The 26,195-nt window shown below is 35.4% G+C and overlaps 2 protein-coding genes across 3 annotated transcripts in view; one reads left to right on the top strand and one right to left on the bottom strand.

Moving 5' to 3' along the window:
- LOC131160636 (psbP domain-containing protein 2, chloroplastic) overlaps nucleotides 1-18,305 on the top strand; it is a 71,184-nt gene extending 52,879 nt beyond the window's left edge. The window contains exons 5-7 of one of the 2 annotated variants that reach the window (XM_058116486.1): nucleotides 16,305-16,591; nucleotides 17,210-17,330; nucleotides 17,938-18,305. The gene's annotated coding sequence lies outside the window, so the exon portion shown is untranslated. Of the gene's footprint in view, nucleotides 1-16,304; nucleotides 16,592-17,209; nucleotides 17,487-17,937 lie in introns of those variants that run through there. The other variant, XM_058116485.1, reaches the window with a different exon arrangement.
- Nucleotides 1-21,767, bottom strand: part of LOC131160635 (fatty acid amide hydrolase-like) — a 31,009-nt gene extending 9,242 nt beyond the window's left edge. The window contains exons 1-8 of the mRNA XM_058116484.1: nucleotides 21,523-21,767; nucleotides 17,462-17,571; nucleotides 4,618-4,678; nucleotides 4,105-4,292; nucleotides 3,459-3,588; nucleotides 2,848-2,925; nucleotides 2,578-2,725; nucleotides 2,387-2,499 (exon numbers count right to left, since the gene is read on the bottom strand). Of these exons, the coding sequence (XP_057972467.1) occupies nucleotides 2,387-2,499; nucleotides 2,578-2,725; nucleotides 2,848-2,925; nucleotides 3,459-3,588; nucleotides 4,105-4,292; nucleotides 4,618-4,678; nucleotides 17,462-17,571; nucleotides 21,523-21,616 (922 nt within the window). The 5' untranslated portion in view covers nucleotides 21,617-21,767. The remainder of the gene's footprint in view (nucleotides 1-2,386; nucleotides 2,500-2,577; nucleotides 2,726-2,847; nucleotides 2,926-3,458; nucleotides 3,589-4,104; nucleotides 4,293-4,617; nucleotides 4,679-17,461; nucleotides 17,572-21,522) is intronic.
- Nucleotides 21,768-26,195: the final 4,428 nt, after the last annotated feature.

Below are 26,195 nucleotides of genomic sequence, written 5' to 3'. Positions count from 1 at the left end.
CTATGGATATAGTATGGTCAGGCTGCTGTCCATATTGCTTCAAGTACATCATTAGAGGACAAAGTATATAATTTGTTGCTTTTCTAAGGAGAAATTTCTAAAGAAGCTTATGAGCATTATTGATGGAGTACTGCCAATGTATGATTTCCCCCCTTCTTCTCTTCCCATCTCTATTTCTCTCCCTTAATTCTATATCTTCTCTTTCTCCCTTACTGTCCTGCATCAACTATTGATGAAAAATTAGAGGACCGTCTTGCTGATTTGTTTGTGAAGCCGGTTGACAGTGCTCAAGTTGAATATTTCTGTAACAAGTTGGGAAATGATATATATATATATATATATATATATATATATTTATGTGTGTGTGTATGCTCCTGCTTATTTATGTATGTATGTATGTATGTATGCATGTATAGTATGCTCGTGCCTGAAGGGAAGTGTTGAATAGTGTGGGTCAAAGGGTGTCATTAGCGAAGCAGTATTTTTTTTCTACTCTTGTATATATTTTACCATAAGTAGCATGGGAGGTAGCCACATTGGTACCTCACATTTTTTCCCATATTCTTTGCTCCCCCCTCCCCCCCCCTCTTCTCTCTCTCTCTCTCTCTCTCTGGGAAAATGTTTTGGACTTGTGGTGGGTATGCAATATTTGGACCTTGTGGATGGAGAGGAATGCTAGGATATTCAAAGATTAAGTCACACCTTTGACGTTCCTATGTGGGATAGAGTGGTTTTTATGGCTTTCCTTTGGGCTTTAGTGCCTGGGTATTTTAACTGATTTGCAAAGAGACTGGGGGCAGCTATTTTGTATTTGTTACTCTAGACAGAGTTGTTGGAGGACATCTTTCCCTCTAGTGTTTGTACCTTTTCCTTCTTGACTATTATTTTTTTTGCTATTGAAAAAAGATCTCTATGGGGATAATATAGGGAGGAGCTGGTTAAAGAACATGCATAGAAATTCTCCATAGGGGTGAGACAGGGAGGAAATACAATACCATATGGTGAAGCGGGTATAGTCAAGCAACCTATACAGTTGGGTGATCTGGGAATTAATCTCTTATCAACTTTAATAAAACTCACCATGGTAATAGGTAAGTGGATTTGGGGATTCATGGTGGAAAAATAATCATTTTTGGAGGAAGTTAGTTCTACTACTATGCTTTAAGTAAGTGGCAGCCTCTTTTGATAGAAAAGGAGAGATTCCATTAGAGAAGTAAGTGGCAGCCTTACTGGTGGGAGATTGGAAGTGGTGGATTATAAGAGGTTCTCATGATTTCCCTGTGCATGCATGGTTTGATCATTGATGTGGGAAATAGTGAGTCTATTTTGTTTTGGCATGCCAATTGGTGTAGGGAAACCTCTTCCCTACACCATGAGTAGGGGTAAGGATGCCTTGGTTTTTCCATGTGTGCCCTTCTAATGGTTCCATGGGTTGGGATGTACCATTTGTCCAACATGCTCATGATTGAGAACTAAATAATTTCTCTAGATTCATTGATTGCACTATAATCTGGGCTTGAAATTACAAAGAGAAGATTCGGATAATCTGAAAGTAAGTGCTGGGGCCGTTTTGATGTTAAGTCCTATTATAAGGCGATCGCAAAGGATGTTGTTGCACATGGCAGGCCAATTCTCCTTGGAATGAAATGAGGACTTGTGCCTCCACTAAATTGTCTTTTCTTGCTTGGGAGGCAGGGAAGGATTTTGACCATAAATCTTCAAAGGAGGGGAATGCCTATGGTTAACCAATGGTATTTGTATAAGAGTTCATGCATCATGATGCCACATATTCTGCTTTTGTATTCTTGGATTAGACATTTTTTGGTTTTTGGCTTCCTGTCAGCATCGAGGGGGCTGATGCGGGATCTGTTGTAGATGGGCTTCTTGCTTGGAAGGGTGCTCATATTTGTATGCATTGATTCATGCCAAGTGTGGAGGTAGGGGATGGAAGAGCTTTTGAAAGGGGTGAATTTTTGAACAGTGCTTAAAAAGTTTGTTACAGTTTGTGATGTTTATTATATCATTTTTTAGTTTCATCTTGTAAGTAGGCATGGAAATGTTGGAAGCTTGTGATGTCCATATGGCACAGGGAAGGATGGATGGACAGCTTTCTTTTAGTTTTCTTAAGGTTTGCACTTAGGCATGGATGCTGAAGGGCTACAGCACTACAAAAGCTAATGCACATGGAATCTCCAGAGGTTCAGTTTAAATGATGCGAACACATAGATAACAGCAGTAGACACTATTGATGTAAATCCTACCGTGGGAGTGTGTAATGGTGAAAGAATGATGAGTAATAAATTTGAATTAAGTCAAGAAGGGTAAAAGGTAGCACTGCTGCTCCCGGTACTTTCTGTACAACTCAAGAAAGGATAGACTATTTTACCTCCTCCATCAACACCAAGGGCAGCAGGGCACAATCCTGCAGCAACCACTGCAGCCGAGCCACTTGAAGAGCCTCCAGTAATCTTGCTTCTATCATAAGGATTTCTAGTAGCCCTACAACAGTTGTAAAATGAATGCATAAGTGGCTACTGTAATGGATGTTGAGTTGAAAGGGAAGCACTGCTTTCTCACCCATAATGAGGATTTATCCCACTTGTTCCAGCCCCTAGTTCATGCATATTGGTCTTCCCAACAAGCACAGCCCCACATGATCTCAAGCTCCTAACGCAGCTCGCATCTTGCTTGCAAGGTCTTAGTTTGTGTAGCCACTTTGTTCCACCTAATGAAATCATTAATAGGTTATTAAATTGTGAAACCATTTATAGCAGTTGAAACATATACAATGAAAGCTGCATTTCGCTCATGCAAAACCCATAGTAGAAAAAAGGAACAAATAATGACCTGTAGTTGGATATGGCAGACAATCTATTTCATCTTTGATAGCAATAGGGACCCCATCAAGAGCTGATAGTGGTTCACCTGGAGAAAGCCAAAAATGAAAAATAATGGAACTCAATGATGAAAGGTCAAACTTATGGTTTCATTGTGAAGATACTTCCCAAGTTGAAGAGGGTTCTATGCTGTGTTTAGGATTTTTTATTTATTTTTATTTTATGGATGAATAGTATTCATTAAATCCAAAAATCAGTTGAATTTAAGCTAGAAAATGTAGAACCTCATCAAACCTTGGAGCTATAAAAAATAAAATTCTGGATACTACTTAGCTTGAATCTTGCATGTTTTCTAAGGAAGCTTATTATTGGCTATTTCTGTATAGGTACATATGTATTCATTAATTAGCACTCTGGGATATTATAATGTTACAGAGTCATTTTGATCATGGCCAATTATTGTAATTTTTTCAAAGCACTTTTCATGTTGTGAAAGACACTATAGAGTGCACAATCTTAAATATTTATAGATAGGTTGATAATTTTCACACACATTCTCTAGGGTTTTTTTGAAACAGATGCTTAATAATGAAGTTATAACTTCTTAATTAGAACTTCTACCTTGTTTGTAACGAAGGGTTGACTCTCTCGCTTGCCTGCGTATATCTTTGGAATTAAAATCAATAAAGAATGACATCTGTAATGGTGGATTGGAAGATTCCTGGACAGCAGCTATAAGTCGTTCTGCAACCTGCATAAATGCATGCTCAAGCCCCTTGAAATTATTAAATATAGACTGAAAATTTGAATTTTCAATAAAATGTCAATGTTAAGCCTGCTTTGGCCTATTTTTGTGAACAAATGTATATAGACCCATCAAATGCATCTATGAAACAGAATGTTGATGAACGGGGACTCATTGTCCATCATCTCTGAAGCAAAATGGGGATGAAAGTGAACTCATGAAATGTGTGAGAAGTCAGAACCATCGCAGTTGGATATTATATGGTGGCATTAAACAAAGTAGAGGCTTGGGAGCAACAAAGATAGAAGTGCATATAGTCCAAGGAAGATAGTTGAGCCTTAATATATGTCCGAGAGATGTCATAACACACTGATGAGAACAGTCCAGATATGCATTTTCAAATTTAAATTAAGTAAAATGCAGTTTTGCTTTAGAACAACTAAACATGATACAATCAATTGGATGCATGTATATGGGAAAGGACAGTAACGTCATGAGCAAAGTAGTTAGGAGGTGATATACCATGCAAGGTGTTATTTCTCCTGAGATGTAGGCTTTTGAATAGTCCAATATTGTCATGCGATAAAATCTATTCTCCAGGCTATTTGACATATTCTTGGAAGATAAAGATAGGCATTCCATGGCCTGTTGAACTTGCTCAGATGGAGATAAATCAGGTCTTATGCTTTTTACATCTTGCTCTTTAAGTTCTGCAATGATAATCTGAAAGTTATACATAAGAAAGAACTGAAAGTCCTTCAAAGAAAAGATTGCTTTGAGCCATTGTAAGATGGTTGCCAACATCAGTCTGGAACACAAGGCACTGACCAAATCATTGACACTTGAGAACAGTCTATAAGCAATACACAGTCAAGATGATAAAGAAGTTTCGACAACATTGGCACTGCTTTGCATCATTTCATTCTCCATGTACTTAAAAAGGAAATTTCTTCCTATAAGGAACGAAAACTCTAAAGAAATATAACAAATTCTTAAAGCCAGTGCAAGCATGGGAAAATAAGGAAGAAAATAGACCTTCAGATGGATGCAAGGGAATGAATACCGGTGGCTCCTCCAACTTTGCAAATGACACAAGCTGCAAAAGTTGAACATAGCTATAAGTAATTTAAATATATGGCCATGAAGCATGATGAGAGAATATTCCTTACATAAAAAAATATATGTAACCATATTCACTATGTGAGCACTCTTTAGTTTCTCTCAACTATATGTCGTGGGCAGTAGAAACCCGTAACTGTAAGATCCGATTGTAATGGGCATGTTTTACATGGAAAGGATGAGACTAGGATTTACATTGAAAACTTGGGGAAAAACTAAAGGACTGGAAAATCCACTATTTTAATTAATTCTTGTATGGAAAAAACAATCTTCTTTCTGCTCTCGCACTAAAAATATTCACACTTGTACTTTAGGTTCTAACTCACATTCTTTTGTTGCTTTACTGATGTATGGAGATGTCATTTGGTAGTCTCTTTTGGTACAAAATACAAATATTGGATGCTAGAGTCCTAGGAATGAGAATACATTTATCTTCTCGTCCTTCTTCGTAAGCCATTAGCATGCTAGTAGATGACTATCAATCTATGAAACTTTTGACAGTGTGGTGTCCCCAGAAAAATAAATTATTAGGTTAGGTTGCCTAACCAGCTATATTTTTGACAACCAATCACATCCTTAAATTGTGTATAGTTTCAAGTCATGGTTATCTATTTGAAGTATTCCATAATGTATTAAAATCTTAAAATTTGATTGATTGTATGACATTTGGCATGGTTAGGCAGCCTAATGGGATAATCTCTCATTGGTACAGTGGGGGGGGGGGGGGGGGAATGGTGGAGCAAGTTGTCTTACTAGACAACTATCTTGGCATTCCACATTTTCACTATTTGGTGGTACTTCTGTGGATCACGCCATTCACACAACCATAGATGATCTACTCAGTTGTGCAAACTCTTTTCATTTTTCTTTTTTAAGTTTTGAAACAATTTACAAGTCTGCCACCAGATTTTCTGGGTTTTCAAATCCTAACTTTTGAAAATTTGGAAAACAAATTTTTAATTTTTTTTTATTTCATACAAATTTTGGAGAACTAGAAAATTGAAAAACAAGGGGTATTTTGTATTTTTATAAATAATAAAAATGGAAAATGAAAAGATTTCTCTACAAGTCAAGAAACACCTCTTGATCACCTTCCTCTCCTTCAATCTTGTGGCAAAGAGGTGTGCATTGTGGCCTTGTGTGATGAGTCAAGCTTGTCTAAGGTTCTTCATGCCCATGGTTACTTTCTTCATGTCTATTGTACCCAAGTATATAGGTTATTGTGGCTATAATGTCCTCCTTGTTATTATGTAAAAGTTTAGAAGTTGCTATTATGACTCCTTCAATAATTTTATGTTTCCTTGTCCCAATGTAAAAGTGACATATAAATCTCTATAAGGGAGTATTAGCAATTTAGTTTCCATAAACCTCCCTTACCACCACGTCTTATCTTTTTCTTGCATGCATTGCAATTCATCAGTGATTCAATGGAATGAAGCCTTTTGTGCCTCTATTTGTGCATTGTGTTGTTTAAATTTTATATGTAGTTTACTTTATTGAATGTGTGGTTCAATTGTGTTGCTTGTTTCTTGCATTGTTATTTTCAATATGATTGCCTTTGACATAGTTTGTTTGCAAGTTGTGAGCTTGGTTGGTTATCTAACTAAAAAGACTTATAAGTGCCACTTGCTCTACAATGCACTTTCAAGCCTCACCTAGGACAATCGGCATTAAAGCTTGATTGAGTCTTATGGCTTAGCAGGTGATATTCTTAATACTCTTAGTACTTTTGGTGATTCAATCAAGGTTCTTGGTGTGTGCAAGCAACATCAACCATGGTTAATTAGGGACAGTGGATTGATGCTATAGAGAGTCAATTGGATGGATTCTCTAGCTACACGATTGGAAGAGAGGATCCATGCTCGAGTAGGTGTGTGCTCGTGGTTCCCAAACTAGCACTAGTCAAGATGGAGACGCGGAAGCCTTGCAAGAGGTGACTACACTTTATTGAGACCTTTATGTTATCAACAATTGGGTTAACTTTTTAGGCACTTTGAGTTGCTAGAGGTGGTAATGGAATTAATGGTGAGGGTGGTAGCAATGAATTCATGATTTTAATTATAAGTGAGGCACCATACTTACGTGTGCTTGAACCCTATGCCTATAGGGGTGCTTGAGATGCTAATTAGCTTGAGAACTTCATCTTTGGCATAGAGAAATATTTCAAAGCATTGAGGGTTGAGGATGAGCGCAAGGTTTCAATGGCCGTAGTGTGTATCTTTTTGGTGATGCCAAGTGTGCAAGTCTATTGAAATGAAATAGAGGATATGCAGCATTATCACTTCGGAGGAGTTGAAGAGGGAGGTCTAGGCCCAATGCCTTCTTGAGAATGTGGAGTAAAATCCATAGCATGCCTTGCATGATTTAAGGCACATTGGGCTGTCCATGACCATGTCATACGATTCTCAACACTAATGCTTGAAATTCAGGATATGTTAGAGAAGGATAAACTCTTCTACTTGAAGGATTGAAACTAGAGGCAAAGATGGAGACTAATAGGCGTTGAGTGCTAAATTGGCTAGTGCCCTAGCCATGGTAGAATGCCATATCAAACTATGGCTATGAGCCAACTAAAAGCAAGGATAAAGGGGACTTAACCAAAAGTAGCGAAGGTGGAAAGTTCCAAAGATATGGCTAACTCATGAGAAAAGGATCCAACAAAGCTTCATCATATTCCAAGGGCCCTTACAAGATCCAGCCTTGTAAAGGCTGTAGCTCACTAATTTCCACAATCATCTTTACAAGATCTAGCCTTAAAAACACTTGTGACCTTCTTGTTTGGTCCTTGGACAAGAAGGGGGTCTTCCTTGTCAGATCCTTTTACAAGAAACTTTTTATCAGGGAGTCAAACAACATTCACTCCCCTAGGTCTCAGTTATGGAAGACAACTTCCCCTAATAAGGTTGCCCTTTTTTCTTAGGAAGCAGCTCATGGTATGATCTTGACCTTGGACAACTTGTAGAGAAGGGGGAATTCTCCATTGCCAACAGATGTGTCCTTTGCATGGCTGAGGCTGAATCAATATACCATAGGCTTCTCTGCTGTGCTGGACTAGAAATCTTTGGATTGTGGCTTTGACTCTTATTGGATAACGGTGGGTTACCATTAGATCCATTAGAGGGGAGCTTTGGGCCTAGAAAGCGATTTGGGCAACAAAGGGAAAGAGGAACACTTTGTCTCTCATTCCTCTTGTAATTTTCTGTGTTTATGGATAGAGAGGAATATAAGAGTTTTCAAAAATTCAATCTTGACGCTTCAATTCGGCAAAGAGCAGTGGTTTACTGCAGTTACTAGTTGGCATAGTGGACTTTTAGCAAATGAGTTTAATGTAATTTTTTATTTTGTGACACCCTACAGGGTGGTTGATTTCTTGTACTTTGGTTTGCCATTTCCTTGATGCCCTTTTAATATATATATATATATATCCAAGGGCCTTTATGATGGTGCACACATGAACTTCAAAGGCAAGGAGAAGTTTTTTAACAAGGAGCACGAACAAAAGGGTCTTATCTTTCTTATCCTTTGCATTGGGCCGCATAGAGATCAAGGTGTAGTTCCAACTTCCAAGCATACCTTGTGGGCTAGCTTGAGGCATTCCGCATAGTGGATGTAATAAAGAAACAAGCATATCAAGATGTAGAACTATGTGGGCAGGGGTGTTGATGCCAAGCCAAGGTGAATTGAACTATAGAGAAGAATGGGAGGGCAAGGCTTCTAGCAAAGGCTTTATGTTTGTATTAAGGTTAATGGGGAGCTTACGAGTTACGAGATACTTGTTGACTCAAGAGTAACTTATAACTTTATGATGGGCATGAGGGTGGAGAGTGGGGTTTAGAGAAGGACAGAAGCCAGATCAAAGCAATGAACTCAACAACCTAGCCTTTTCACAGACCACAATATTGCTAAGTTAGTTCATGTCAAAGTTTGCTCTTGGAAGGGGTGGACTAACTTGACGCCGATGCCACTCAATGATTTCCAAGCATTATTGGGTTAGAGTTTGTATGGACTACAATGACTATATGATGCCATATAACAATAGGGTGTGTGATTGGTCAGACATCAAGTTGTAAGGCTAAACAGGGCAAGGGTGTTGATCCCAAGTACAAGCGAAATGAAGAGGAGCCAATAGAGAAGAAAAGGGAGAGCAAGGCTTCTAAAAAAGGCCTTGTGCTCGTGGATGTTAAGGTTAACAGGAAGTCTATGGGACACTTGTTGACACGAGTGCAACTTGTAAATTCTTGGTGCGCATGAAGGTTGAGAGATTGGGGTTTGGAGAAGGATGTAAGCCAAATCAAAGGGATGAATTTAGTAGCCTAACCTATCCACATTGTTGCTTAGTTCTTGTGCATCATGGGTCAAAAGCATTGTCTTATTACCATTGTGCCTATGAGCAATGTTGATAAATTCATTTCTGTTTTGCAAGTTAAGAAGGATGTTGCAGTATGAACCACCTTTGGTGTTAGCCTTGAAAATGGAGGAGTTCTTAAGAGATGGGGTTGACTTGCTAGCTTGTTAAGAAAATCTTGAAGGAGTTCTTTGATGTGATGCTTGAGGAGCTGCCTAGGTAACTTCTTCCTAGGAGGGCAGGCCATGGCTTGTACTAGATGCTAAACCACGAGCTTTTGTTCCATATCAAATTGCTTTTTTCAATTTCTAGGAGTTAAGGAAGCGATAAGGGATTTGATTAGGTGGATTTCACTAGGCCATGCAAAATCCATTATGAGGCATTTGTATTTTTTCAAAAGAAGCATGATGGTAAACAATGGTTATGCATTGATTAATTAGGCACTCATAGGATCAACATCAAGAACATGTATCCAATTCCCCTTATTTCCAATTCATTTGATTAGTTGAGCAAGTGAAGTATTTATTTAAGCTCGACTTGAGGATGGGCTATTATTAACTAATATCAAGTGTAGATGGAGGAAGACCTTGTGTTACTAGCTCATTTGAGTTCCTTGTCATGCCATTTAGTTTGACCATTGCACTCACAACATTATTAACTCTTTGCAAATGAGGCGTTTTGAGAGTCCTTAGGCAATTTTGTTGTGGTGTATCTTGATCATATCGTATTATATAGCTCAACGATAGAGTAGAATGTGCGATAGTTGAAGGTTGTGTTTCATAAATTAATTGTGAATTAAGTCTATCAAAAGCTAAACAAGTGCTTCTTTGCACAACAAGACATCAAGTTCTGGTTGTGTAGTTGATTGTATTGTTGAGCACAAGAGCATTTGGATGGGCCAATACAAGTTACAACAATCTAAGAGTGGGAAACATCCACCTACATCCATGAGCTACATTGTTCCACAGGTTAGCTAACTACTCTCCTCATTTTTTGTGGTACGAAATTCTAAGATTGCCTCCCTTTGTATTTGGTTTTGAAGATAATAAAGGGTTGGATTGGTTAGAAGAGTGGCAACTTGCCTTTAATGAATTGAAGCATGCTTTGGTGAAGGATTCAGTCTCTGACCAACCAGATAGCACTAAGTCTTTTGTTGTGCAAACAAATTCTTTGGACCTTACACATGGAGGAGTCTTGCTATAGGATCACAAGCTAATAACGTAGAGCGGAAGTACACAGGCTATGGGAAGGAGCTTCTAGCTGTGATATTTACCTTCAATGTGGAGGCATTGCTTAGTGGAGACCATTGGGGAACGAAATTTCTTCTCGTCTGTATCTAAGGCAAAGCTTGTTTGAAAGGTGAGAATAGGATGAGTGCCACCAACCATGTTATAGAATCATAGATGCCTTAAGCTAGAGGGTAGAGCTTGCCTCATTCTAATACATTTGCAGCCTTTCAACCATTGCTTCAAGGATGAGCATCCATGCCAATGTTACAAAGAGTAGCATGTGGAACCCTTTGTGACGAAAAGCATGACCCCCATTTTAGGTGCAGGATGGTTTGCTAAAAAATCTCTACAATTGTGTCCTTGTGCCTAAGGAAGTCAATTGAGGAGAGCACTCATGGTAGTGTCATCACTGTCATGTTACTCTTTGTGCAGGACATTTAGCGTGTGCCAAAGCACTCTTAATTTGCGAAGGCATGGGTATTAATAGTGTTAGATGTAGGATGATGTTGATTTGTAAGTGTTCACTGGTTTTATTTGTGAACGAGGCAAAATTAAGCATAAGAAGCAAGCAAGCTTGCTTGAGCCCACATGCTAAGTTATCCATTGGAAATTATGTCATAAAACTTCATCACAAACTTGCTCAGAGTTGGATAGATGTTGACAATTGTTTCCATCATTTATAGTTTCTCCAAATATGCTACTGTTAAAGTTTGTTATATGTTGTTGACTCACAACCTTAACGACTTAAGCTTTTAGGTAAAGTGGAAGTCTAACGTGGTATCAGAGTTGGTTACTAGGAGGTCCTGGATTCTAGTCTTGTTGCTGGCGTTTATTGTGTGGTGTTCAAAAAATTATTGTATTCCCTATAATGGGTGTTAGCTATTATGTGACTTCCTGTCCATATGCTGTTGGGCTGCACTTGTGGGTGATTGTTAAAGCTTGATATACATTATTGGCCCATGTGGAAATACCCGATCCCTGATTTTTAGGGATACCGTTGCAGCAAATCTGATTTTATTATTAGTTGACTACGTTAATTTAGGAATAAAGAGATTCTAGAAAATTCCTGATATCTCTATTAGTTTGTTTCCTATTTTGTAGTTTCTTATATTTGGCTAGTTTCTTGATTTTGTGGTACTTAGTATCTTGTTACCAAATATAGTGAAAGGAACTTTTCTTCCTTCCATTATATATAGGCTGTACATTTATCATTAAAAAATAAGAGAATTATTTTCTTCTCTAAAATCAAAGTGGTATCAGAGCCACCTCTGAACCTTAGATAGATGACAAAATATGGGATGACAATGGCTCGGCAAAGTCAATCCTTCTCCGAAGTCTCCTCCCATCCTGAAACCTCAGCCATAGGCAGCATTGGAGGATCAGATGGCAATCTTCTGCCCGTTACAGGGCACAAACTCAATGGATAGAATTATCTTCAGTGGTCACAATTAGTAATGGTGTTCATTTGCGGAAAGGGAAGAGATGACTACCTCACCGGAGTCGCAGCCCCACCAAGCAAAGAAGATCTGAAGTATAGAACATGGAAGTCAGAGAACAACATGGTGAATATGGACTTAGGAGTATTAAAATGGTAAATATTCTAGGGTTGAGCTGATTGAGTTAGGATATATGGATACAGGGTTTGTGCGAGCGCTGCAGGCACAGTTTTGAGATCCCTGCAGGCACATTTTCAGGAAACAAGTAAGGGGAATAAATTATGTCTGGTGTTTTCAGAAATTTGTCTGATCAAATTATAATATATGATTTTTGAGTAATTTATATATGTGTTTTCTTGAGTATACAGATTTTTGAAAATGGGAACTTTGGAAATGATATATGAATGTTTTGAGAAAGTTGGATTATTGAGTTGAGTAAAACTCTAGAGATGGTTATACCAATATTTTCAATAAAATATTATAGAATAGATTATCACTTAAAATGTGGCATGAGTTGAATATTATGCATAATTATTTTGTTAGTTTTTATGGTAATATGTATATAGAGACAGAGATATGGATTTATGCAGACTTATAGTATGATGATATTTTATACTGAACTATAGTATGGTAGTATGTGATACAGATTTTATACAGATATTATACAGTACTATAGCGTTCTTTATAGAACTACAGTACATATATTATACAGTATTACAATCGTTCTTTATAAAACTACACTATAGATTTTATACAATATTATAGCGTTCTATATAGAACTAAAGTACAACATTTGATACAAAATTATAGAATGACAACGTTCTATATAGAACTACAGTATGATGGTACTTTATACAGAGTTATAGTATTTCAGTGTTTTTATACAGATTTATAGTATGACAGGTTTTGTTCTTGTTTGTGAAAATGACTATTAATAATTCTGTGTGGAGAAATATGAAGTTCCTACTGATGCCGTTGGGAAGGTATGTTCAGTATGGAAATTGTGTTGTGAAGTTCCTACTGATGCCGTTGGGGAGGTATGCTCAGTATGGAAAGTAAGAATGTGCTGAGAATTGAAATGAGGTGATCTGTTGTATTATGTAAAATACCCATTTGTAGATTTATATAAACACGGTTATTTATTAAGCCGAAGCTTGTTTTGAGAAGGAAATATGTACTCTAAATATATATATATATATATATATGTGTGTGTGTGTGTGTGTAAGTACAGTTTTATATGTAGATTTATGTAAACAGAGAAATTTATTAAGTTTGAGCATGTTTTGAAAAGAAAGTAAGTATTTTCAAATATATATGTGTGAGTACAGTATTACATGGTTTATCAGTTACAATTAATTATTTACAGGATATACTTATGATACATTAAAACTCATATTGCCACGCACTGATAATAATCTATTCCTTCTTACTGAGAGGTGTCTCACCCCAAGAATTTAAACATTTTAGGAAATACGAGGAATCTAGGTTAGGGTGCTTCGGGGCAGGTTCTAGATAATATTGTTGGAAGTAAGTGTCTCTGAGTTATGATATTTATATAGTGATGTTTTGTACGCTATGGATTGTAAATATGTGTATGAGAAGATACTTATATGTTGATGGATGGTTATAGAACTCTGGTACTGCATCTGAGATTTTATATATATGTTTTTGTTGTTTAGTTCATGGACTGGTTTATGGTCAGGTTTACCCGTTATCCCACTCCGGGATCGGGACAGTATAGTTTGGTATTAGAGCAGACTTATTTTATATGAAAAAAAAAATACAGCAGAATTTTCGAGTCATTACATTCCTCCTGGCTTTGAAGCACAGGCAACTATGAATAAGCTTAAGAAACCTCCTGGCTTTGAAACGCAGGCAACTATGAATAACGTATGTAAGCTCAAGAAATCCCTTTATGGGTTGAAGTAATCCCCGAGAGCTTGGTTTGACAGATTCAACAAAACAGTGAAGAAGTATGGGTATTCTCAATGTCAAGCAGATCACACTTTATTTATCAAACACTCGATCAAAGCAAAATTGGCGATTCTCATTGTGTATGTAGATGACATCATCTTAACAGGTGATTATGAAGACGAACTTATCAAGCTCAAAACCTTACTTGCCAAAGAATTCAAAACCAAGGATCTTGGGAGCCTAAATACTTCCTTGGAATGGAAGTAGTCTAGTCAAGAAAGGGAATTTTGGTGTCACAATGGAAGTATGTACTAGATCTTCTTAAAGAGATAGGAATGCTTGGTACTAAGCTTGGAGCTAATAAGGACAGTGTTCCAGTGGACAAAGACAAATATCAAAGACTTGTTGGGAAGTTGATTTATCTCTCGCACACTAGACCTGATATTGGGTTCTTGGTTAGTGTAGCCATTCAATTCATGAATGATCCAACTGAAGAATATATGGAAGCTATCAACCGGATACTGAGGTACCTTAAAATGACACTAGGTAAAGGTTTGTACTTTAGGAAAAACACAAGGAAAGATATTGAAGTGTTTGCTGATGCTGACTGGGCCAGATCAATTACTAACCGAAGGTCAACATCTGGTTATTGTACATATGTGTGGGGAAACCTAGTAAAATGGCGAAGTAAGAAACAATTAGTAGTTTCTTGCAGTGCAGAAGCAGAGTTCAGAGCTATGGCACTTGGAATTTGTGAGGGAATATGGCTGGAAAGACTAATGAGGGAACTAGGAATTATCACTTTTGAACCAATGAAGGTATTTTGTGACAATCAGTCAGCTATTCACATTGCAAAGAATTCGATGCATCATGAGAGGACAAAACATATGGAGATAGATAGCCACTTCATAAAGGAGAAGATAGAAAATGGGACAGTTAGTCTGCTATACACGCCAACAAGTCAGCAAATAGCAGATATCCTCACTAAAGCTCTACCAAGGAAGAATTTTGAAGATTTGAGTACCAAGCTTGGCTTGATTAACATCTAGGCTTAGCTTGAGGGGGAGTGTGGAAATACCTGATCCCTGATTTTCAGGGATACCATTGCAGCAATTCTAATTTTATTATTAGTTGACTACGTTAATTTAGGAATAAAGAGATTTTGGAAAATTCCTGATATCTCTATTAGTTTGTTTCCTATTTTGTAGTTTCCTATATTTGGCTAGTTTCTCGATTTTGTGGTAATTAGTATCTTATTACTGAATGTAGTGAAAGGAAATTTTCTTCTTTCTATTATATACAGGCTGTACATTTATCATTAAAAAATAAGTGAACTATTTTCTTCTCTAAAATCAACAGCCCACAACCAAACAACTTAAGCTTTTATTATTTTAGGTGAAGTGGTAATCTAACAGCAACCTTTGTGCCTCCACCCAAGTATGTCTTGTGAAGGAGATGACCAAGTTTTATTTAAGCACATTGTAAAATATCATGGAGTGCCAGAGTTTTTTTTTTAAGTGAACAAGATTTTCAATTCACTACACATTGTCGATTGAACTCTTTAACCTTCTCAGCTCATGACTTGATCTGTCTTTGGGTTATCACTTGTCACGTGGTGATTGATGGTTAGACAGAGCCCTGCATTGCATGTTTGAGGAGTAGTTGCAGCACTTTGCCAATGCTGACCAGTGCAGTTGGGGGTAACTCCTTGACGTAGCACTACATTGTCTCCCTTAGAAGAGTAGCTCTACTGGCAAAAGTGTCTGTAAGATCATCATTTGCCAAAAACCACGATAACCTCAAACAGTGAAGGAGCGCTTTCAAATTTGCTAAGGATGAGAAGAGGAATGTTGACATCGTCTATGCCTACCTAGACAAGGGAAAATGAGAAAGGGGGCGGAGACTGGAGAAGTGAGGGCTAATAGAATCCAATGCAGGGACAAAGTTCTTGTTAAGCTTCTACTTGCACCATGCAAGTTTATGTGGGGGTGGTATGAGAGACTTGGATCAAGTACGAGGGGCTGGTAACCCTTTTTAAGAAGATTGGGAAATGTGCCTACAAGATTGATTACCCCTCATGGATGAAGATCCACCCCGCCTTCCATATGAGGTACTTGAAGCCTATCATGCTGACCAAACAAACCCATCCTGTGATATTTCCAAGCAACAAACTATCACGACCAAATTTGGGAAGTTTCCTTGTGGATTGTATGAAGAAGCATGAGGTTGTGAAATGGAAAGGACTTGGCTATGAAAATACTTGTTGAGAGTAAGCATCGAACTTGACGGCATTTGCAGATGACAACAAAGATTATCTTGTTCAGAAGTAATTTTGGAGGTTGACCGCTTAGTGGGGGAGACTTTACGAGTCAAGCTTGTCTAGGGTTCTTGATACCCCTGGTTGCTTGCCTTGTGGCCATTGTAGCCATGCACATACATTGGTAATTGTAGTGTCAATGGTACCACGTGTACCACCAAATATATTAATTTGTGCTTCTATGCATTGTAATTCAACTTTGATTTAAGGCAATGAGTCATTTTGTGCTCTGATTTGTGCATTGTGTTGTTTAAATTTGTATCCATGATTTATATTACAAATCCATGGTTCAATTTGTGATTCTTGTTTTGCTTGTATTCTTCTTTCCACCATGACTAATTTTGTTATTATTTACTTGCAAGGTCTGAGTTTGGTTCGCGAGCTTGTTGATCAGATTTGGCAAGTGCCTTGCATGGTGTCTCCCTCATTCAACAGTGTGCTTTCAAGTGTCACCTCTTGATACATCGCCATTACTTCAGTGATAGTAACAGTCTTGAAGAGAGTTGGCCTTATGCCATTAACCCGTCCTTTTCAACCAGTGAAGGCCCTTGATTGCATGGTGGTTAATCACATCTAATGCTGCCAAGATTGTGGATTGATGCTCAACTCAAACAAGAGTGGAAACACGGCATGTTGATCACTCCAGAAGGTTAGAATATTGACATGGAAACTGAATAACTAGTTTCAATGCAAGAATTGTTTTCTTCTATTTCATTTAATCAATGGATGGGAGGTTGTAAATGTAAAATAAAATGTTCATAATTATTAAGGTCTCGGCCCTGTTCTAGATGCCAATCAGATATGAGAGAATTCCATGCTAGAATATTGTATCTTATTTGAGCTATTCTCTCTATGTGCCATGTTCCTTGCCCTTCTGATATGAAACTCCACATTCCATTTGATTTCTATACATTATATTTTATATTTCCTTGTGGAAAAATAAAAATAAGGAAGAACTGAGAAGAAATATTCTGAATTCTTCACTCACTATTTGGGATCGAAGTGTTGATTTGCCTGGTACTGGCATTCATGTCTTAAATTCTATGAATGTTTCCCATTCTATAATAACTGATGAAATAGAGCCTTCAATACGCAAGACTAACTAAAAAGCTAGCTGTCATTTTGAAACAAAAAGGAGAAGTAGAAAGAATAGTTCCAATGAGAGAATTTATGTGCATAATAGATTAGTCAGAGGGGTTTAAATTTTGTTGTATTGTTTTTGTTTTTATGTAATTCGTTCTGTTTTGTTATTGTTTTTTCTTTTCAGGTTGGACTGATGAGGTTAGAAAGGTTAAAAAATGATTTATCAGAACAGAGGCTTGGATGAAAGGGTTTACAGATAAAGAATTGAGGAGTATAAGAACATAGTTCGGCTACCAGTACTACAGGTAAGTCTTTTAGCTTTTTGACATCTCTATCTGGGATTATACAGCAATTAGCTTCTCAAATTGATGGAACAATTACTTCAGAGTGACCAATAGCTAGCAGCAATAATAGTAGTAATAAAACAAGTGCATACCTGGTGAATCAAATTATTTCTTTTCAATATGTACACCAGTATCTTTCCAAAAATCCGTAATTCCAAACACCAAGCAAAAATTTTAATTAGAAGTCCAGCCATTCGAGGAGCTGTTTGGCAAATGTAAACTCTATATTAGCATAAATGACCTTTTAAGCTTGAAACTCAACTCTCATCTTAATTGATGAGAAACTAGTGCTCATTGGGCTCAATTAATTATGAAGTAATATTGAATGAATGTCAAATATGTATAATTTAAATATATATGGAATATATAGTATACAATTCATAACGTACTGAAAACTATAAAATAACAATAGTTCAATTAGGCTAAATTAAACTCATGAGATAGTATAAATCTGAATTTAGACTCATCAATCATTAAAATTTCATGATAAAGTTCAGCCACTTATGAATTGAAATATGCAAGAACAATGTTTACAGTTTATTGAGGTTGAGGAATGATCTTTTGGTAGGAGGCTCATCCTAATTCCTGCCCACAGAAATTTTCAGTGTGCTGGGTGCACATGAGTTGGTCACATTACTGTCGTTCATTTTTGTGGGTTGCACTTATATAAACGCACGGGACCATCCAAATAAATGACAATGATGAGCCTGGTATAAAACATCGGGCATACCGAAGGATTTTGTCATTATAAGAGGACTCGAACTTTACCATGGAAGCTCAGTATTATTTATTTATTTATTTGGGTCTATTGAACGCTTGTGTGGTCTAGAATTTGTACTATACAACAATAGATAATTCATCTCTTATTTAGGCTTATTTCAGTGTTTTGAACTGTACTGTTAATGCCTGAATATTTTTTCAATGTCATCCGATGTGTAAAAATCATCTTCTGAAATTTAACAAAATACGATCTTGACACCATAATTGATCATCCCGGTCTTGTGTCCGACTCACACACATTTACCACTTCATATTAACTGATCGCGAGTGTCAGAAATTAGGGTTTTGTTAAGTAGAATCAAGAATTGCAAAGCTTTTGATGAATTTTCTTACTTACAACCATAAAGGTCGACTGAAATAGCTAACAAATCATTTTAGGATTTACAGTAAACGATCATTACACATTGGATAATACTGAAATAATTTGTAGAATACTTTAAAAGTAGATTGCATTCCAAAGTCTAGAGACCGTTTATAAAGTTATGCGTCTCGGATTTTATATTTCTTCATAGGTTTTAAAATTTTTGACTTTTAATATAAAAATTTTAAGTTCTAGCCCTAATATGTGAAACCCTAGAGAATTTGTAGGAGGTGAAACAGAGTGGCTGCGACCACATGCGCCCACCGCCAACACCAGTATGTACACGCAACCTGCTCATGAAGGCATCGACCAGGTGGAATGGTTGAATGGGGTGAGCTGCCTTGACCATGACCCTTACCCACTAAAGGAAGCCATAAAGGACCGCCCCTCCCCTGTTCACGTTCACTCTTTCCATCACCACAAGTGTACATGATAACTAGAAAGCCTCCCTTTATTTTTTTATTTTTTTATTTTTTTTTATTTTGGATAACGTCCGGGTGTCCCCAACCGGCATCTACCAGGTTACCCTAAGATGCATCACAGCCGGGACTAATCCCCATGCCCCACATAACCCACCCCAAGACCCTGCAGGGAGGTAAATCGGGATTTGCTCAAGGCAGCAGGAATTGATCCCGAGTAGCTAACCTGGGTCACAGGCTCAGCTGGGTCGCCCTTGCCACCCGAGCCAGCGCCCGGGGGTTAACTAGAAAGCCTCCCTTGTTCATTCTTCAACTTGTGGTTTTTTTTTTTTTTTTTTTTTTTCAAGATGACAAAAAGGCAAACCCTTTGAATCAAACACTTTGTTTTTTCATCAACCTTGTAATCATCTATCAATCTTAATGGCGGAACTTGGAAAATATTGGGAAAAGGAAATGAGAATAGAATGATTTCACTAAAAAAATATAACAAATTAATGGACAAAAGTTTAAATTTACACTCCTTAAGATTTGGTTTTTCTTAATTTTTAATCATACTAGAATATCTTTTTTTTTTTTTAAATGGTATTTAATATGGAGAGAAAATATGGTGAAAAATAAATTTTCTTATTTTTTTTTTCTTTCTTTAAGCAAAATCTGGATCTAAACTGCTCTAATTATTTTTTATTAGACTTGTATTGTGATAGGTGTCCTGAACGTAATCGATTTGTATGCATTCCAATCAATGATGAAATGGTAAAAGTTCCGTGTGGAACTTATAAACTTTTAGCGAAAGAAAGGAAATGAAAGGAAAATATCAAGAAATTCATGTTTTTATGTTTAGTTATAAGAAAAAAGAAAAAGAAAATTATAAAAGTACTAAATTTATGAATAAAATTTTGATTTTACACATCATTAATATTTATTTTTTTTGATTTTTAGTTATATTAAGATAAACCTATGAAAAGATCGCTTGGATTTAAGAAAGGGTCGTTTGGATTTATCCATAGGTTGCTTATTCCTTATCCCGAAAATCCTATTTCGGACGGATCTAAAATGAATTAGGATTAAGAAATAGGATTTGTTTTGATTAATTTAATATTTTAATTAGAATAGAATTGTAATATAATGTATAATGTATAATGTAATTTTTTCTAGTTATTTGACAGGATGACACACAAGCACTCGCTCGATCTATTTCTTTATTTCCGCATGAATCGTATGTTTGAAACAATAAGGACAAAAGATGTTCCATGATATTGAAGGACATATCTTAACTTATGCAAGTTAATAACTTGGATTTGTGATAATTTGTAAAATACATATGCTTGTGACAAGGAGGTTAAGTCACAAAAAATCTATGAATTCTTATTGCTAATATTATAAAGTGATTTTTTTATAGTTGAAATAAAGTGAATTATAGTTTTTATTTTTGATAGTATTTAATAGAAAAATAAAATATAAAGAAAAATGATTTTTTTTTTTTTTTGGGAAAAATGTTTTTTTTTTGTTGTGATGAGAACATATCTCCCAATACATTATTATTGTTTTCTTGTTCAGAGTGATTAAATTTTAAAGTCATAGCGATTATGAAGATTACCATTATACAAGTAACACAACGTAGTAAGAAATCCTGTTTGGTTGGGGAGAAAATATTTTTCACCTAAATAGTCAGCTCTTGAATTTTTTTTTTGGGGAGGTTTTTTTTTTCCTTTATTTTTATTGTTTGATTGGATTTTTTTTTTAAATTTTATTTTTGCATTGCTATGGTAATGTGCCAATATTGAATTGTTGGAAGATCGTGTATAATAAAAAATTCACAAAGGAAGGCCCAATTAATAACTCATTAATTGACCATGTGCCAATATTGAATTGTTGGAAGATCATGTATATTAAAAAATTCACAAAGCATGGCCCAATTAATAACTCATTAATTGACCCATATAAATAACATCTTAGCAAAGAAGAAAAATAAAATTTGAAATTTAACAATTTGGTTAATGTCTAATTTTTTTTAAAAAAAAAATATAACCTTACTTAATACACGTTCGGTTTTGTCCTCGAATCAAATGGCAACTAATAAATATGCTTAGAAATATAGAAGAATACAAATAAAAGCTATTATAATAAAGATAAAATTTAATTATTAGTACCGCACGTAATTATTATGTTAATTCCAAGAATAAATTACTTGTGTGAGGATTGAAAAATGGCAAAGACATTCTTTGGATGATTATTATTGTTTTATTTTTTGAATCGTCTGGTAATCGAAAAATAGTTTGTCTATTCACGATAAGAAAATTTGACCATTTATGTGAAATCGCATCTTTTGTTAGAACCAATTAACGATTTCACACTCAATTAATTCCAACAAATCATGTAATAATGCATATCACAGGCGAAATTTTCTTATGATGAATAAAATCTTCTTGTCAAACGAAAAAAAAATTCTCAAAGAAAAATTTAAAATTAAACGAAATATAAATTCTCTACTGCTTCTATATATTTGTATGAAGAGATGATCATTAAATGAGCAAAGAAGAAATGAATTCAAAGAAAAAGTTGGATAATGAAGGGAGGGAAGATGGATTGGAACCTTTGACGTCGGCTCGGAGATAGGATTCATTGCTGTCGGGGCCGACGTCGACGTCCATGGCAGGCTTGTAAACTTTACCTTCGGAGCTCTTCATGGCGAGAAAAGCTATCGCCGGCCGGCTAAGAGCTTACTATACCTGCCTCTGCTCCTAATTAATCACAAGTGAAAATCTTCGATAATCAGAAGAAGCATATTAGTGAAAGCACAGAGCATGTATGTGTGTGTGTGCTTGTATATATATTTGTAGGGATGAATTAGGACAGCTGATATTTATATGCAACGAGAATGAAAGAGATAGAAGAGAGCGCGGAGAAGACGATGAAAAGTTTATATTAATTTATTGAGTCAAACTTACCTTCACCTGCTTTTGATTAATGGTTGCATTTGTGAAATATATCATCATCATTTGTCGATAACAATTTATGATGCTCGGCAATTTTTCTACACTCTCGCAATCAGATTAAGTTATCCATTTTACCATTCAGCAATAAGTATAAGTAAAATGTCTAATCTCTTTCCTTCACTCTCCTCTGTTCAATAATCTTCACTCAAATCGAGAACAATATATTTTATATGAAGATGTAGGGCAACTTTCACTTAAGCAGATAAAATCATACTCCCAAAATACCACTCATGTTAAAAATTAGATTTCACATTCAATGTATATATATATATATATATATATATATATATATATATATATATATGCGCGCGTGCACGCGTCAGTTTAATATCAAAAGAAAATTATTTATTTGCAAAATTTGGGCATTGATCGGGTTCATAGCTAATTTGTGTTGGGGTCTTTTCAATGCATGTGTTTTGTGTTTCTAAGGATGATAAGACGGGTCGAAACCTGGTGGGTGATCCGTAACCTGACGATTTAAATCGGGTTCGGGTTTAGCAAAAGGTGACCCTTTTGCAAAAGGTGGCCTCTTTGTCTTCCTTGATCTCCTCATGATTTTCCTCCAATTGACAGCTTTATGTCCTCCTGATTTTCCTCCAGTAGACAGCTACTGGCTTGTTGCCTCTTCATTTTCCTCCAATTGACAGTTTGATCTCCTCCTAAAATTTCCTCTAGTTGACAGGTACTGATTTGTTGATCTCCTCTTGATTTTCCTCCAGTTGACAACTATTGGTTTGTTTTCTTGGTTTGTTTTTCAGCTCCACATTTTCCTCTACACGCCCCCCTCAATCTGAGGGGTAGTATTTGAACATTCATATTGGCCAAGCCGATTTGAAATTTGTGAGGGGACACTGGCTTAGTCAATGAATCAGCAAGTTGATCTCTACGGGAGATAAACCGAACATTAAGCTGCTTTCTTTGAACTTGGTCACGTACATAATGAAAATCAATCTCATTGTGCTTTGTACGAGCATGAAACATAGGATTAGCAGTCAAGTATGTGGAGCCAATATTATCACATCATAACATAGGTGGTTTAGGAATCTTAAGGCCAATTTCATGTAAAACCGATTGCAACCATTATAGTTTCGAAGTTGTATTTGCAAGTGACTTATATTCAGCTTCCGGGCAACTATGATTGTTGCTTGCATTGCCAAGAAATAAGGTTGTTGTCCATAAAAATGCAGTATGCACCTATTGATTGACGATCATCTCGATCAGCTGCCCAATCGGAGTATGAGAAAGCTTGAATTGCAAAATTGGTGTTGGAAAAATGGTATAAACCATTACCAACTTGGCCTTGATGAAAGACGTTCGCCGAGTAATCCTTCACACGAAAATATTTGTCATGAAACTCGAAATAGACATTATTATCAAGATAGAATTTTTGAACGAAAAGTAAATTTTTCAGAATTTGAGGGATCAAGAGTACTTGATTTTCCTTTACATATATATATATATATATATATATATATATATATATATTACATTAAAAAAATATTAATTAAAGAGATGTATTATTTTCTATATTTTATGTTTTTTTTGTTAAGATATTAATAAATAAAATAAAAGAACTGTTTTTTTTTTTAATAAAAAAAAATCACTTTATATGAATTATTTTAAAAAATTAAAAAAAAAAAATTATATTTTTAAACGGGTTCTTAATAGTTACCCGTTTATTAAACGAGTGGATTTGAATTTATATTTTAGTCATCTATTAGTAAACAAGTCAACTTGAATTTATTTAACCCCTACCCATTTACGAGTCTAGACCCGACCCGATAACCCATTTTACCACCCCTATGTGCTTCTTAGATGCTTCTTAATGATTAAAGGTTGAAACTTTGTCTCAAGTTCAAATTTTGAGATGAGTGAGAAGAGTATGAGATGGTACTAATTAGAAGTATATGGTTAAAGTAGATTTCATTTCACTCTTTAATTTATATTTTAATGAGACATTTATTTGATATTTAGGTCTTATTTTTGAATATTAATTAAATATTCAAATAGAATATTGAATGCATCTGTAATCTTTTCAAATGCTTAAATGTTATTGATTTAAAAAAAAAATTATTTGATTTGAAAATTATAAAAAGGAGACCATTTTTTATGACGAGTGTGCTCTCGTTTGTCGCTAAAAGTGTTAAAAAACAAATCTTGTACTCTATCCTTCATACCAACTACAACGACTTACAATTAATTGTACTATCCCTGTAATACGATTGAATCATAAAATATATTTATTTTGCTCATTCATTTTTTTTTTCCTTTACCATAATTTTTATACATTTTAAGTATTTAGGAGTTGAGACGATTTATTTCTATGTTGAAATATTAGGGTGTGATTCGTTTCTTCTTTAAGTTTTCCAAGGTTACGTCATTCATGAATTATATTGAAAAATCAAGATACATTCACGATACAGAATAGATATGTTTCCTTTTTTTTTTTTTCTTTTTAATGATTTTTTGTCCATGCATTTTTGCATATAAATAAATATTATATAATCTTTTAAATGTGTTTTTTCACAATGTAAATGCAATAATTTTATTGGTATACACTTTAGTTCATAGTTGAATTATTGTAGAAGAATTAAAAGGTACTTGCTAATGATTGACTATAAAGAAGGAAAGGGTTCAACTATAAAGGGGTGGCAAAATGGGTTATCGAGTCAGGTTTGGGCGGATCGTAAACAGGTAGGGGTTAAACGGGGTTGAGTGTGGGTTGATCCGTTTACTAACGGGTGGCTGACATATAAACTCAAATCCGTGTTAAATAAACGGGTCACAAACTGATACCCGTTAAGGATCCATTTAAAAATATAATTTATTTAATTTTAATTTTTAAAAATATTTCATATAAAGTGATTTTTTTAAAAAAAAAACAGCACTCTTTTATTTTATTTATTAATATCTTAACAAAAAAATATAAAATGTAAAAAATAGTACATCTCTTTAATTAATATTATATATATATATATAGCAAATTAATCGGATCACTCGGTGGGTATCCAACTCAAACTTGCCTAACCCGTTTATTAAATGGACCGGGTTTGGGTTGACCTATTTATAAACGGGTCACCTTCTACTAAATTCGAACCTGATTTAAACGGACGGATCACGAGTCACCCGTTGAATTTCGACTCGTTTTGCCACCCCTTTACTATTATATATACCCAATGTATCTAATAATTTTTCATTGTATCCGTAGTTAATTAATACGTTCAACTTGGTGTTCTAATACGAGAAGTTATCTAGTATTTTCTCCAATTACCATTCGTAAAATTATAGTAAAATGTATTTAAATAACATATTAGGTGTAAAATCACATTTTGGGAAAACATTTACGCAAATTATTTCTTTTGTTATATATAATTGCACGTGCGGTTTAATGATCGAATCACCCAACAACCAATTAACGATCCCACATATATATTTTAAAAATTTGCAATACTATAGAACGTTTTGGGATTCCTAAACACCGAAAATAGAAAATAATATATGCTTTTCTAAGTCAATTTAAATTGCTTAAAAATATTTTGTATTAGGAAAGTTAGGTAAATCCCATTTGCGGAAGTCCAAGGAAAAAAAAAATATTTAATTTTTTCTTGGGTAGGTAGGCATGCTTATTGCAGCTCATCTAATTCAAATAATTTCAACCAATACTGACCTCACCTGTCCCCAAACTATATGACTATCCTTCTCCCAAGTAATGCCTTGCATTATTTAATGCATTAATTTTTTTCATTAATTAATTAATGTGTGATTAATGAATAGAAGAGTGTATAATTCAATCTCCAAATGGGTTTTATTTTCTTCGGAAGCTTTCATTTATGTGGGAGGGGACAGTGGATGAAGGCGCGTGTTTGGCTGTGGTCCATAGGCTGCCCTTGTCACTGATATGGCTTGACGAATCCCAAGTCACAGGCCTCCTTTGTCACGGATATGACTCCAGAAGCCCCAAGTGGGAATTAAATGTGCAGCGTGGTGAGTAGGGACAGTTGAATTGACATTGAAATTGTGATAAGCTTTCATGCATGAATGCATGCTTTTATGATATGTATATATATATATATATATATGTTTTTAAAATATTTTTCAATTAAATGAATATAAAGAGGTGAATTAGGACGAAAGGTTTTGAATAGTCAAATTAAATTTTGATACGTAAGTATATCTTATATATGTATATACTAAAGTTGTGTTTGACAGTATGGATTTCGAGTCTTGAATTTGGATTTGGGTATATTTGGACAAATTTTAGTATAATTTT

This window comes from Malania oleifera, chromosome 7 (assembly GCF_029873635.1).
Source record: "Malania oleifera isolate guangnan ecotype guangnan chromosome 7, ASM2987363v1, whole genome shotgun sequence".
Lineage (NCBI taxonomy): Eukaryota > Viridiplantae > Streptophyta > Magnoliopsida > Santalales > Ximeniaceae > Malania > Malania oleifera.
This window is presented reverse-complemented; position numbering and strand designations above follow the sequence as displayed.